Raw genomic sequence first — 15918 nt, 5'->3', positions numbered from 1 at the left:
TCTGTGCTTTTGTGTATCACAGACACTATTTAGTCACTTCACTCCCTCTCAGTATTCACTTAATTCTGCACTCCCAGGCCACTGAATGTAATAAAAAGCCTGTGTGTGTGTGTGTGTGTGTGTGTGTGTGTGTGTGTGTGTGTGTGTGTGTGTGTGTGTGTGTGTGTGTGTGTGTGTGTGTGTGTGTGTGTGTGTGTGTGGTGTGTGTGTGTGTGTGTGTGTGTGTGTGTGTGTGTGTGTGTGTGTGTGTGTGTGTGTGTGTGTGTGTGTGTGTGTGTGTGTGTGTGTGTGTGTGTCAAAAAGGAATTAAACCCCATTTTGGAGTTCTGAGGTTTTTGAGGTCAGGCTTCCTTCATGTCACCACCAAGATCGATGGATGTGACCTCTGACTGCTCCAATTTGTATATAAACATAGCACCGGCCAATCACAGCATCGCGTGGGATGGTGCCAGCCAATCAGAGTGTCTGGCAGCATCATGCTCCGTGGCACTCCCATCTTTTGTCCGTCAGGATTAGTGCCATGGCAACGCTGGTCGCCTGGGAGGTGAGTTTCCCAAGGCAGTGGGACCGGGACAGAAACAGGCCGTTCAGTCCAAGTATTGCTTCCCTCCCCGGCCAATTGGGGAACAGAACTGGAGTGGTGTGTCGGTTCGGGTCACTCTGTGGCTTCCAACTCCAAAACTTCCACCTTAGATGCCAACTCTAATGAGGTGACATCCTGAGCCACAAGCTTAAAGTGTGTTTGTCTGTGTGTGTGAGTAAGTGGGTGGGTTGGTGAAGGGGCTGTCCTTGTGTGTACTCTTCTGTGTGGGACACTCTGTAGAAAAGTCACCCCACTCTCCTCTCGCTTTTCTGTTGGTGGACTACATTAGCCAGAAGGGCGGAGGGCCAGACAGCTGAAATCACCGCTGCTGATGAAGCATGTGACTCCAGACCGAGGTCCTTTTGTTTGGACAATCGCAGCCAACACACAGAGCCCGGGAATAGCAGTGTGGCATGGGAAATGGCAAGCATGGGAATGGGAATTATTAAAACCAGCTTCTGTTCTCCAGAGAAACCGCATCAAATACAATTATATGATATATAATGTATTCGATTTTTGTCTCAACACTTCCCATTCAATGTATTTGCATTCTGTAATGACCTTTTTGGACAGTAGTTGTCATTGTTGGTGGCCGAGACCGCCATTCCCAAGCTGGATTGAAATTGCCTTCAAACGCCTAAGTTATTCATAGGAAACAATGCACGCTTCACATTGAATTGGCTGGTCGGATGCAACGGCAGTAGGAAATGGAAATAATGGATTTGCAGCCACTTTATGCAGCTCTGATAGAGTGTGAGGTGAATGAGCAGTAAACAGAGACGGCCAATATCAGTGATGCTGGATATGCATGCCTATTATCCTGTGAATCACATGTGTGTGTGAAAACAATTTCACAGGTGGACCCAGAAAGTAAAAAACAAATGCTTTAAAAGACATGTTATTACGCATAATTGTAGAAAAGCTAAATAGTATCAAAAACAGGGTTTGAGATCATTTAATCTTGACTTTAAGTGGTTAGGAAATGAGTATTAAGATATGATTTATAAAACAAACAACTAGCATGAATTACAAGACAGCCATGTTTTACAATGTGTTCTGTCAAACTCAGAAACCCAGAGACAATTGAAGTCAAAGCCAAGATTGTCAATCAAGGTGGGAGACCAAAATAGAATCACTAACCACAAGATTAGCCCAACACTAGCACAATCATTTGCTGGACAGTAGCCAATTATGTTTTTCTAAGTGTAACTGAAGCCAGCTTCACACAGCGTACACTGACTGGGGCTGCTGGATCCCAGCCAGGATAAACCGCACAACCCTTGTCGGTTCAGTGTCTTCTAAACAGAGGAACCAGTGATTTTAGTACTACTCAGTCTGTTCTTACATATATACCACGGAGTTCAGGAAGTTACATCACCACTATGAGCCAAGCAAGTTTTAATAAGAAGAGATCAGCTTAAGAACATGAAGCATGAGGAAGAGGAAAACTCTTTGGTCGAATACTACAAGGGTAGCGGATGATCATGATGGTGGTCCAATTCTTACAATAAAGTCACATATGTATTGAAATGTATGATTTGTAGACAGCTGATGTATCAGATATGACATACATGTGTAAATAAAGAAAGCTTTTGACTGCTTGGGAAAGAAAATAAATAAAATACTGGCAAATGTATGTATGAAGATTAAACTAAATGAAAATCTCTCCTTCTCCTTTCTCTCCTATGCTGGATTTGTTTCAGCTGTTTACATTGCAGCGAAATCACATCTATAGCCTCAACGCTAGAAGAAACACACACTGTGCCATTCTCCTCTCACTTCCCGGCGCTAAATTCTAGTAAGCCCAAAGGATGACAGCCGGCCGTGTGCTTCGGGGTCATTTCACGAGGCAGTAGGTTACCTTGGGAGAACTTTACAGATTTAGCTCCACTATATTTCATCTCTAATTACACATGTATTTGTTCCCTGTTTGGGTTAACGGCAACATGCCGTTTTGCAATCCCAATGCAGACCACCAAATGGCGATTTTCGGTTCAAAGATCATTTCTGAGACTCGCTCTTGTTCCCACATGCCACACAGTCATGTTCGAGGGAAGCATGCATCCTGCCAGCTGTGCAAAGAGCTTAACCCATTCTGTCTTCAAGACACACAACTGCCAGCCCTCTCTTTTCCCTCTGCATGCCCCCCCTTCTTTGGGCTTCATGGGTGAAAGACAGCGTATGAAGCCTGCACACAGAGCCCACAAGTACCATTACCACACTGTGAACAAAAAGTAAAAGTTCTGCAATCAAAACCTTACTTAAGTAGTAGTTTTATCAGAAAAATAGTAAAGTAAAAGTACTCGTTGTGCAGTAAAATTTTCAATTTCACTGTTTTTACTATATGATATTTTTGGATAATTTATTACTACCTCATTAATGTGTGGGCCTTGTTGCATTTCAGTGATGTTTTAATGAATGCACAATATTAAATGCTTTATTAACTGTAAGATAGTCTTAAAAGTTTCCTTTTCAACTTTGGGACGATGCATTTTCCAGCTTATTTAAAAAGGATGTTTTCAACATATAAAGGATGCCTTCCAGTTCATCATAAACATAACATTGGAAAAAGACAGTCATTTTAAAAGTTAGTAAAGCTGTCAGAAAGCTGTAGTTGAGTATATAGGCCTATAAGTAGGCTTGAGTGAATGTACAAACTACTACATGAAATGAATAATTGGTGTTAGTAAGTATACCTATGCACCAACAGTTTTTAGTATGTTTTTTAGTAGCCTACTGTATGGGATGTACCAGGACGCTTTCATTACTTTATCTCTTAGCGACAAATGAAACATATACAGCCATAGATTGTTTAGTAGCTAGCCCCGAGTGCCTTCCTGGGACTCACTTCAAAAGTCGGGTCATGACGTCAGACTAAACGTGCGCACGGTCTGGTTTGTATTTAAACACTGTAAGCAAACACGCGCGAAACGTTAACAAAAACGTTTTGATTCTCTTTACACTGTTATTTTAACACTCTAAAAAGGTTATTTGCAAAAAGAAAACTGAGAGACCACGCACAAGAAAACTGAGGCGTTGCTGTGACAACCAGAGCAACAAGCTTTGTTGACATTAGCAACCAAACCCCCTCGGACCTTCATGCTAAGGTTAGCTGTTATGTTAGCTAGCAAGGAGTTTACAACACGTCAAGGTAACTAATATATGCGATATAACGTGGTTTATTTTATAAACAATGGACTCAAATTCGTTGTTCTATTCTTTGGAACTGGTCGCCGGTAGCGGAAATACTTTAAACGTTGAGAAAAGAACCGCTTTGCAGACTTCCCTGGTCATCCTGAAGAAAAACTACAAGTTCCATCGAGTCTTGTTTTGGGGCAAAATATTGGGATTAAAGGAGGATTACTTCATCGCTCAGGGGAGAGGAGAAGATGAGATGAAGGATAAAAAGACTCTTTATAGGTAAGATAACCGTGGGTATGTGTTCCATTGTGGCAGGACAGAGTAGGCCTACTTTATATCTGCCGTTGACAATGTAATGTACCTGTTGGTCGTTTGTCCTCCAGCTTCAACTGCATGGACTGGATGCTGCTCGCCCCCGCCACAGACTCTGTGATCGAGGAGGTGTCCAAAACTGCAAAGGGTAGCTTCGTAGGAGACCCCTCATATGTGTATGAGCATGTTGAGATCCACAGGCCAGGAGGGAGGGATGATGCTATACAGGAGGAGGTGGTGGTGAGTGTGTCAATTAAGACAATTGTGATCAATACTGTGAAGTTGTACATAGTACAAATATGAAGCGGTAAGCTGAACTTCAAGATCAAGTGTTAACTGTAATATTAATCGTGTTTTCATAAACACAATTCCATTCCTTGGCTGTTATTAGGGCTGGGCAATATATTTATAATATATCAATAACATAATGATACGATATTGTCTTTATCGTTAGGGTAATAGATTCCCTAATATTGTAAGTGTCTTTTCCTGGTTTTAAAGGCTACAATAAAGTAAAGTTGTGTTATTTTCTGAACCGACTACTAGACATTAAAGATGTTCTATTATCTGCCCTTTCTCACTTAGTCAATAATTTACAGTACTAATGATTATTTATCACATTTCTCATAATGTGAACATTTTTTGAAGGCATTAATGGTCAACCCTACAATGTTGTCACATATAGATAATGAGGTATTTGGTCAAAAATAGTCATTTCCTTCATATTGCCCAGCCAACTGTACTCCAAAGAAAAAACTATTCAACACAACATATTGCAGTAAAACTATACCTAAAGCCATGTGGGACCAACATGAACTATACAACAAAAGATGACAATGTCCTACCTCTACCAACATACTGTATATATTGAGGCGCACATATATCTCCAGCCAGCCATCTCTGCAACAAAGTACTATTGTAATCAATGAAGAATTAGTGGGAAAGAGAATTTAATCTCACAGAGCTTCCTATTTTCAGTCATTTTTTTTCCTGGCTGATATCAACGATATCGGTACAGTCTCAAAATCCAGCTTTATGATGTAGTTTTGGGTTTCAGACCAAAGTGAATGAGGAGAGCAGGCTGGCGGTCACAGTTCACCAGATCGATGAGGAAGCGTCTGTGGTTCCGCGTGGCGCCTACCTCAAGAGTCCTCATGGCCTCGTCCAGATCAACCGCAGCTTTGGTGGTAAATATGTATTAGTCTTAGACATGGCATGTGTCTCTCTCATTGTGGAACATTAATGTTTGATGCTGCATGTCGCGGACTCTGAGGTGTTTCATTTATTTTTAACTGAATGCATAAGATAAACAGCATTTTAGAAAATATTTCACAATACTTTGAGTTCTGATAGGCCTTTTTTTTTAAAAACACATGTATATTCAGACAACATTTCACTGTAAAATTCCATCATCATTTCTCAGTTTTCAATTACTTGCATCCTCAGGTCTTTCTCACTCAGAAGCTGGGAAGCTGGACAACTTCCTCCACTTTAGCAAAGCCAAGAATCTGAAGAAGAAATCCATCCTGGAAATGGGCGATTTAAACCCAGCCATCGACTTCCTGGATGTACTGAGTGACGACATTCCTAAAGGTGAAGGTATTTTTTCATCACACACAAACAACAATATTACAAGAGTTGTTCTTTAATGATCACTGAGCATTAAGAGCTTTATAAAGGAAATGACAGTGAGTGGAATAAAGGTAATCTCATGATCTGGACCCATTAACACGCAGCTATTTTAAGCATGAGTAAGTGTTACTGAGGCATTTAGAAAGCCAGTGGTAAAACAATGAGTTCCAACTCTTATGCTACATTACAAATGACATGTGGTTTGAGCAAAAATCCCTTTCGATGATTCAACTGACTGAAAGTCCAGAGACGTTTCTTACCAGACAAAATGTAGTCATTTTCACAGGAAAACAGTCAGTCACTGTTAAACTGATCAAATACATTCTGAGGATAACCAACATGGATTAAGCTTCCTGGGAATATGTTGGAAGAACTTTTTCATACAGACGTCTGATAACCGGATGGCGAGTATAGTGTTTGGTAAGAAAATATGTTGGCCCACCTACTTTGAGCCTGGCATCGGGTTTTTCATAGGAAAATGAAATAATTACTAGCTGAACACGAACCAGTTAATGGGAAGAGCTCCACCTGAAACCAAACTGAAACATGATTGATGGGAAAGCTTACATCTGTAACCTCAACAATTCAAGTAATAATACCCCTCTTTTAGCCAATTCAGGAGAAATAATCGCTGCCAACTGGTATCCAAAGCACGCCATTTTCATTGTTTTAGACTCAAAAAAGTATGACAACGAACATGCAGAGCCTTGCTTCCTTGAGATGGGTAAATCTTTTGAATTTTTGTGTAGTTGAAAGCATAAAAAAAAAAAAATGATGAGTCTTTCAGGTTTCTGTTGTAAATCCTCATGGGAAGCTGAGACATTTGAGCTGTTGAACTGTAGTACATATGTGGAAACAAATCAAAGTCAGGAAGCAAACATGGATACTGTGAAAAGCATGTGAATGGATACCGTAAAAGGGAAGATTGAGAATTAATTTAGCCGTGTCGAAGTTTGGAGATTAGCCGCTGAGCTGGATGTGCTCCAGGCCATAGTGAATGTTGATAGTGGATGGAGAGTAAAGTGGATGTGTGTGAAAGAAAAAATGTTTAGTGCCCGTGACCAAACATGCAACAGATGTCTGATTTAGGAGAGCTTCCACATGTGTTTATGTTTGTGTGTGTTCTTTGAGTTGATGCGGATGTCTGCGGTGTCATCGCTACAGCAGACATTACACAGCTGTCTCAATGCCACACTCACTGCAGCGTTCTGTACGGCAGATCGCATGCAGAAAGATTTTACTTTTTTAAAACGGGGCTCTGGGGAAAATGAGTTATGATGCATCTCCACTGAAAGACAGGTGCTTTCCTCTGAGACCTTAGGTTGGGATTCCCCTCTTTTTTCCACAACAATGAAGAAAACTGTTCCCAGCTCTTGATGTATGGCTTTTGGTTTCACCACCTGCAGCCGTACAGGTGTATCAGTGCCATCATAGGTACAACATATCAATTCAGAGAGAGGGGAAAGGGGTCATATTTATAGAAAATAAAATCTGAATTTGGAAGATGAAACTTTTTATTTTACTAGGAACAAACGTTGTATATTTTCTTAGATTATAAAGTCATACATTTGTAAGAAAAATTAGGATTAAAGTCACACATTTATAAGAAAGAAATCCAGATATTACACCTCTCCCATGGATTCTTTTTTCTACAATTCATCTTTGAAGTTACATCCTGAAGGCTCAACATGTTTTTATTTGTAGTCGATTCATGATTTGCCATACATTTAAAAAAAAAAGTGTTGAAACAATTGTATCTGGAAATCACATCCCTTGGTGCGAAAGCATTCATCTAAGAACTTTCACACCAGAGCAGATGCTGCACTTGTTCTCCATTTCCTGAGCTGTTGGGTTCATAATCACACCCAGACATACACTACAAAAACTTGAAATCTTGCCAAGTATATTTGTCTAATATCTAATCAGAATATGTCTGATATAAGACATCATAACTTCAGAAGTAACACTGCAGTGGGATATCTGGTCTTGTGTTTAGACAATGCATCATCTTGTTAAGTAAAACAATCTTATTTTGAGTTGTATCTCAGATGAAACACATTATTTTTACATATTTATTAGAAAATCACAGACTAACATCAGAAAACAGAAAACCTTGAGCATTTGCGGCAAAACAACATTTCCTGATTCTGGTCAAATATAGTTCAAAATGAGTTCTCCCAGCTAATTGCAAGATCTGATTTATCGAAATATCTCGTCTTATTTCAAGAAATCTTACCAAGCTAATTTTCACTTGTTCTATTGGCAGATTTTTGCACTTATTTCAAGTGAAAACTGTTTTTGGAGCAGCATTTTTTCCAGTGTGCTGAGAAACAGGTGAGAGATATCAAAAAGCACAGATGTATTGAGTATCCCTCGGCTCAAGAAGGTGGATAGTGTAATCTTCTTGTTCTGATTTCCAAAGATCAAAGTAGCCTCTATTTCAATCGTGCTCAAAATGACGTGGAAGTTATTGTCAGTCATTTACCTGGAGTGTTCTTTGTGTGCAGGGTCGTGGAGTCTCCAGCTGGAATGTGCCAGCAGAGTGCTGGTGCTGCGCAGCCTGCTGTGGCCCGGCCTGACCTTCTTCCATCTGCCAACGACCCCGCAGCACGGACACATCTATATTGGTGATGGCAGGAAGAATCTGGACCTTCCCTTCATGATATAAAAAGATCTTACACATATTTACAAATTCTCCACTTCTGTCGTTCACATTTCTCAAATTGTATTTTAAGTTAATTATTCCAGGACATTTTGTTGCTTCTACCTTCAAACAAATAAACTCAAGAAAGCCCAGTCATGCAGTTTGTGTCTGCAAGCTTTTGGTTCTGTTTAGTTGCTAGCTGTTTCTATACAGTAAACACAGGTTGAGAGGCTGAGTAATCGCACACATTTTATTTGCACATGAGTATACACAGTGAGAATACCACCTACTTTGAAGCTGTGACACTGACCCAGTTGTTGTTCACATAAAGTTGTCGGAGAGTTCACTTCGAGGGCATTTTCGAACCAGCAGAAACAGAAAAGATGGTTCTGGGTCAGGCTGAGGACACTTCATTCGAGTGACGCAGCTTAACAAACAAAAAAGTAGAATAAATACAGATGGATGAAGCTTTTAGGCCTTATTCCCAAGGCAAGATCTAATTGGAACTCCCGCCCACTTTCGTCCAGTTGCTGCACGGATTAGTCAGGCTTCCTGTCCTTCAGTGTTTGATATTCATGTGCTTGACACCGTAACACACGTTGTACTTGAGTAATGGGCTGCCGACAGCCATGCGCCTTTTACACCACTTTAGTCCAGTTTTATAAATGGGTTTCACTGAGTCAGTGGACCAGCAAGTCAGGTATCTGTACAACAACAAAACATTGGTAGTTTTAGTTTCACTGCTGCTGGATACATATTGATGAGGAACACATATATAAGCAGACACAGAGGTGTACGTTACCTGTTCAGTTGTTGCTTGGGCTTCTTAATGAGCTGGTTCGCTGGAGGTTCTGGTTTGTGGTCAGGAAGCAGACCTGGAGCACAGAAAGTTAGGGGAAAAAAGCCATGTTTTTATACTTATAAATAATAAATAATAACCAGTATTGTGGATATAATTTGGGTACAGGCAAATAACAGAAAAAGTCTGGTTGATTCAGAAAATGAAATCACTGTCCTGTAATTAAGCCTTTAAACCAGGGGAAAAAACACACTTTCAATATTATAGCCAAAATATTAGACAATACCTATTCCTATAATCCCAATATCGATGCAATATTACATTATTATTATGAAAGCAATGGAAATAGTAATAATATCTGGCATCAAGATGGACAAAACGGTTCAGCTTGAATACTTAATAATGTAATAAACAACCAACAAATAGTATTTAGTTGAGATTTTTGGCTTCTTACCATCTTGTCAGTGTCAGGTTACACACATAAGTATGTCTCGTCTAAAACACTCACTATCTTTCTGAGATATCTTGCAATCATTACAATCGTGTCACCTAAGGTACCAAGTATCAAAGAATGAAGACATTTGACTTTGTATGGAACAAAGATTTAAAACCACAAACACTGACCTGCTCTGTGAGCCATCTGAACACAGATGGCGATCTTGCGATGTTCCTCCAGACAGAGGCCGGTGATTCTCCTGGGCAACAAGCCTCCGTTCGGCCTGATGAACTGACTGAGCAGCAGGACATCCTGGAGAGGGGGAAAGACAACCACAAACAATAAACCACTGAAAGACTTTTCATAATGTCTGAGATCATGTGGTTACTACCGTGTACGCACTTACCGTGTAGTTGTATTTGTGCTGCAAGTTCCATCTGTAGATCGGACATTTGGCTTCAGGGTTAGGAGGCTCTGGAGCCTCTGGAGTGTTCAGTATGTGTCCCTCAATCTGTCCAAGTGCAATCATTTGTTAGGGTACGTTTCTTGTTAGGTTGACCAAAATATAGATGTGCTGTTGGAACATTTTTTTTATTTTTTTTTATTTTTTATTAAATCAAGTCTCTTTCTCTTCCACTATAGATGAGAGCAATGCATCCTGGTACTTGCCCTCTACGCAAGACCACGCCCCCTTTTGGGAAAAAATACTTGCTGTCATTTGAATGGAGGTAAATACAGATACTGAAGTTTTCGGAAATCACAATTAATAAAACCGCGCCTTTTTTTATTTACGAGGAGCCCAGTTATGATGATCAGACAGGTAAACTATTAAACAATGTTATTGGAGATCGATGATCGGCGACGATTTATGGTTACATTTAAATCAGTAGGGAATGGATGACCGGTCAGTCTGCTAGTGAATGAGTAGCATTTTAGCTTACACCAAAACTGTGATTACTGAATTGGATAGTTTCTTTTTTTGTAGAGGAAGTAAAGAAACAGTAACTTAAGATGTATTTGTTGTTTGAGGTGCAATATACACGGCAGCTTTTAGGCATGAAGAAACTATTGTTTTCTGCTTCACTCTAATAACTCATTTCCCCCAGAAAGTGGGCAGGGCCGTACTTTTGGCTGGAAGTAGCAATAGCGTTGCTCTCATCTAAGCGTCTTTGGGTTCAAGAAAAGCGCTATCGAAATAAAATGTATTATTATTATCTATATATCACTACTATAACAAAGCAGCAGCATTGTCTTTATGGCTTTTAATTTGTTGTTTTAGTAAATAACCTGGAATAATACAAGTCCAAACTATCAGGATTTAGGTCTCCTAACGTCCACACATTGTGAGCCTCTCAGTTAAAACTGTTGAAGGAACAGCAAATAACATCATATTAAGTTTATCATCAGTTTGGTTGTACTTACTATTGTGGTTTTACCCTCCTGCTTCTCCACCACTGAAAAACAAACATGAAATTATGTTAGGCTTCTGATCTGAAACGTAAATGGAACAATGTTTTAATGCCTTCCTAATCTTTAGAATACATTGTCAGCTTTTCAGTGATAAATGCATCAGTTAAAAAAATATTTCAACAGCCAGTAAATGTAAATATATACTGCTATACACTAGGGGTGTAACGGTACACGTACCCGTACCGAAATTATTCGGTACGGGCCCTTCGGTTCGGTACACATGTGTACCGAAGTGTACCGAACGAATATAACGTTAAACTTAAAAAATTGAGAACGTGAACAACTTCTTGGAAGTAATCTCAGGTGCTGCGTCGCAGCATTCAGAGAATGTTGCTCCCATTGTGTTCAACGCGTCATAGAGCGAGCAAGTCATTTCATTGGACGAGAGGCATACTATGTCAGAGGGATGCGTTCAAATGTAGTCAGTAATTTGAGGAACTGTCTAAATGGCGAACGCAGATAAAGTTGAGCTGAAAATCCTCCAGCATCATTGAAGTCTCCGGTTTAGGAATATTTTGGTTTCGCAGTTACGTACAAGGATGACGGACAAAGACAGGTGGACCGAACCAAAGCTGTTTGTCGGCATTGTTCAACTAAAATTGGTTACGCGGCTGGCAATACATCAAACTTGCACACTCTTTAAAAGGCATCACCCGAACGTGAATATCACCGGTACCAAAAGAAAAAAGACTGAAGTGCAAACCCAACTCCCGCTAGCATTTAAGCCTCCACCACTCGCAGAGAGTTCAGACCGAGCCAAAGCTATTACAAACACCAAATATCCTTATGTTGCCATGTTAGCAAAGCGCTACCTGGCTGTATCTGCTACCTCTGTCCCTAGAGAGGGTGTTCTCCACAGCAGGAGACATTGTTAGTGCCAGCAGATCTGCCCTTTCGGCAAGCAATGTGGACAAGTTCATCTTTCTTTAAAACAACATGAAAATACAATGACAAGCAAGTCATAATGTCAAACTGGCTGCTTAGGTACTAGTACAGTACAGTTCAAATACAGATTATTTCAGTTAATTAAAAAGCTGCACCTTAATGTTTATTTTATTATATTTTGTATTTATTTGAGTGAATATTCATAGTTTAATAATAATTAAAAACCCAAAACTAATAGTTTATGTTTTGTGAGTACTAGTACAGTAAAGTTCAAATACAGATTATTTCAGTTCATCGAAATGCTGCACCTTAATGTTTTTTTTATTATATTTTGTATTTATTTGAGTGAATATTCACAGTTTAATAATAATTTGAAAAAAATATGTTATGTTTTGTGATAATTTTTTCTGCTGTACCGAAAACGTACCGAACCGAACCGTGACCTAAAAACCGAGGTACGTACCGAACCGAAATGTTTGTGAACCGTTACACCCCTACTATACACACATACATATGTATATAGACATTTTGTATTTCTTATATCATCAACATGTATGTGTACAGGGTTTCCCACACATAGACTATACTTGGGCGGGCCGCCCAGGTATATTAACGGCCGCCCAAGTATATTTCGCGACCCATTTAGTTTATTTTTATTTTTATTATAAGTTTTTTTTATTTAAATTTTTTTATTCGTCCGCGACCACGACTCCATCTGCAATCGATTAACTTGTGGACCATGATCCCTCGCTCTACGCCTCCTGTACCCAGGTCCGGACTGGCCATCGGGAGGACCGGGGGGTTTCCCGATGGCCTGGCCTGTTAAGTGGCCTGCCTCACACAGGGTGACTGGCTGTCTACATGATGTGGCCTGCCGACATGGCCACTGTCATACAGACCATAAAACAAAGCCCTTGATTGGTCTCTCTGTGTCATTCAAGCTCGGGAGAACCTCAGCTCAGGTGAGGTAAAGGACTCTCTGAGTGTTTAGATAGCTAACTTAGTCTAAGTTCTCAGTGGGTCTCAAACGGTTTGGTCACTATTTATGTAAACACATATTCCCATTTGAGGGGGTAGTGAGTGATTAGTAAAATATGCATGAATACAAAATAAAAAGTTAACTAGGTGAAAAAAGGTAAGTTTTAAAAACTTGTTGAGAACTAAAACTAGTCTTTGCTGCTGCCTCAAAGAGGAGAAGGGAGGAGAGGAGGGAGAGAGGAGAGGCTGATTCAGGAGCCCAGACACACTCACAAATATGAATGAACCAAAACATAAATTAATAAACAAGTTTCAGTGTTTTTCATATTGGAAATGGTACGTTATTGGTTATGGCCATGATTTTATGATTATTGAAATGTATACAGTTCTGTTTCATATAGGTGTTTCCATAGATCTAGTCTCTTTATTTTCCCCTCAAAATGCACCAGATTGATGCATTTAACTCCAAAATAAATAACAAATCTTACCTGGGGAGCATGCCCCCAGACCCCCTAGAGGATTTGAGGTCCACCCCCACTTAGAATCACATGGATAGGTTCCTAAATACATTTACCATTTTTTTTAAAACAGTAACCCATGGTTATTTGTGGGTAGTAGATTTAAACTATAGGGCTATCACTATAGGCCCTGCCTGTACCTGTTCGCTCTGCCATCGCGTGAAGGGTCTGCTAACAAGCGACCAACAGAAAGGTTCATGTTGTTGCACGTCACCTCAACCCGCTACCACCACCCCCCCAAGTATATTTCAGATCTGTGGGAAACACTGGTGTATTCTATTGTGACTTGTTTGCCTTTTTCATAGACATGTTTTTTAAATCACTACATTTAAAGATTTCAAGAGGAAGACTGCCTCTATGGATTCATAGGTTGATTTCATTCATATTTTAGCGTTTGCAATAAGAGACTATTTCCTGTGTTGTACACCAGTGGTGGAAAGTAACCAAGTACATTTACTCAAGTAAGATTTTGAAGTACTGCAAACAATGTTACTTACACTTCTATTCCTCATAGGTAAATATTGTACTTTTACTGCACTACATTCATTTAACACGTTTAGCTACTTCTCAGAACTTTTAACATAATGCATCTCTAAAAAATAAACTACTTAAGGTGTAAAAAAGTATAATTATTCAACCTATAACATATATAATAAAGTTAATACTTTTATATATTAGAATTGTGTCTATCTACAATAGTAAAATGCTACTTGATGCAACAATATTATCTAATAATGTCCTTTAAATAAAAATAATAATAAAGCACACATTTATTATTAGAGAATTTTTCGGCAGAATAACTACATTTATTTTTATACTTTAAGTAAATGTTGTTGATAACTGTCATTTTACTTAAGTTATATTTTGAATGCAGGTATTTTACTTGTACTCGTAATGGAGGATTGTATCATTCATGTATTTGTACTTTCACTCAAGTAAATCATCTGAATACTTCTTCCACCACAGTTATAGAAGTCTATAAAAGATAAAGATAAATAAAACAAATGTAAAAGATAAAGCAGCTGCTGAAATGCTTGTCAGTGTCTTCACGTTACCATGCCAGCTAACATTAGCTCCTTTAGCATTGGTGGGCTAACATCCACACATTTGCAGGTTAGTCTCACCTTGACGGAGGCCTCGGCTCTGGATGGTTACAGCCGATAGCTGGGGAATATTTGTCCCCTGTTGGAAAATCACATTGCTGCCTGTGGCACCTAATTTCAAGCCCGCAAAAGAGGTCCAGGTCAACATACTGCGGGCTGCCATGTTTAATTACTGACCTTCGCCTTCTTCGTGTTTTCCTGTAGGGTAATCTCGCGAGAATAAGCACAGCGCCACTCACGGTGAAGCCCTCTTATTACATCGAAGGTGTTGAAGACCGATAAATAAAATACACATTCCAGCAGAACGTGGGTTACACAACAAGGAAACAAATCCACTTAAATCCCCCCAATGTACGTGTCGTGGTTTCCTTCCTTGTCTTTCCATCAAGCCACTAGACGCCTTAGACAGTTCTTCTAACTCGTTTTCTTTCCTTTAAATTACTTACAGTTTGAAGAGTTGCTTGGCCTCCGATGGTTCAGAATTAGATGATGTTAATGCGATGTGTTTGCTCAAAAATAAAACAACAAACTGTTGCACATGCAACAAAGAAAACAGGCCTTTACAATATTCAAAAGAAATAAGCAAAACTCAAATTAAATAATAAACAACTTAGGTATTCTTTCTTTTTTAATAATGCTTATATAACTTCATAACTTAAAGGGTACTTGTACGATTTGTATGTGTACGTGTGTACAGTTAAAAACTGTTCCTCGACGGCGTCTCTCAAACAGGTTGCCCATCACTGTGGCTTTAGCGCAGGCGCCGTGGGAATTATAGTCCTTTATAGTGCGTTGACTACAGACGTCACAATTAGGTGGCCTTTCTTATAAAACCAAAAATACTGGCTCAGTACGTGTATGTAAGTACGTATGTTTGTGTTTAAAGAACTGAAATGGTTTTGTAGTGGACATTTTTATTATATCCTTATATGCTTATATTATATCCTTATATGCTTACCACCAAATGCTTCTCAACACATTGTAAAACACCTATCATTTCCTGAGATGTGCTGTTTTCTTCTCATCCTCATGTCCAATAGGAAATTCCAGCTCAAATACAGATAATACATGTAATTATTGCTGTGATCTTTTATCAAAACCTTTGCTTCAAAGGACAACACATCATGAGCCAACATGTATTTGTAATCAAATTAATCTTCAAAAAGCCAAAACAAAACAAATTGCAGCACATTATCAAATAAAGTTAAACACAAGGGGAAAAAACAATGAAGATATTGCATGTTAAAACGCATTTATCCTGTCAGAGGAAGAACTCAGGGAAAGTGTTAGTGACATCCAGGTGAGAGAGCTTAAAAGGTCATGGGATCCATGTAAAGCTAATGTATTTGTCTGCAAGTCAGATTTAAACACAACATGCCTGTGCAAGGGGAAAACTGCAGTCTATACGATAAACTGT

At 39.3% G+C, this 15918-nt stretch overlaps 2 protein-coding genes across 5 annotated transcripts; one reads left to right on the top strand and one right to left on the bottom strand.

Annotated features, from left to right (window-relative positions):
• Positions 1-3480: 3480 nt before the first annotated feature.
• Positions 3481-8466, top strand: rsph9 (radial spoke head component 9). 4 transcript variants are annotated; one of them, XM_034204390.1, is made up of 5 exons: positions 3481-4003; positions 4108-4276; positions 5094-5223; positions 5483-5629; positions 8176-8466. In XM_034204390.1, exons 1-5 carry the CDS (start codon positions 3777-3779, stop codon positions 8334-8336), a joined length of 834 nt encoding a protein of 277 aa, XP_034060281.1. In that variant the 5' UTR covers positions 3481-3776; the 3' UTR covers positions 8337-8466. The 4 variants fall into 4 exon arrangements, with proteins under 4 accessions (XP_034060281.1, XP_034060283.1, XP_034060280.1 ...); XM_034204392.1 differs by having other exon boundaries at positions 7935-8466; XM_034204389.1 differs by having other exon boundaries at positions 5483-5635.
• Positions 8467-8547: 81 nt separating this feature from the next.
• mrps18a (mitochondrial ribosomal protein S18A) lies at positions 8548-14706 on the bottom strand. The gene is made up of 6 exons (XM_034204393.1): positions 14523-14706; positions 10970-11001; positions 9954-10058; positions 9736-9859; positions 9115-9187; positions 8548-9016 (listed from the first exon to the last, which is right to left on the bottom strand). Exons 1-6 carry the CDS (start codon positions 14662-14664, stop codon positions 8872-8874), a joined length of 621 nt encoding a protein of 206 aa, XP_034060284.1. The 5' UTR covers positions 14665-14706; the 3' UTR covers positions 8548-8871.
• Positions 14707-15918: the final 1212 nt, after the last annotated feature.

This window comes from Gymnodraco acuticeps, unplaced genomic scaffold (assembly GCF_902827175.1).
Source record: "Gymnodraco acuticeps unplaced genomic scaffold, fGymAcu1.1, whole genome shotgun sequence".
In the NCBI taxonomy this organism is placed as follows: Eukaryota; Metazoa; Chordata; class Actinopteri; order Perciformes; family Bathydraconidae; genus Gymnodraco; species Gymnodraco acuticeps.
Note: the sequence above shows the minus strand (reverse complement) of the source record. Positions and strands in the feature narration are given on the sequence as shown.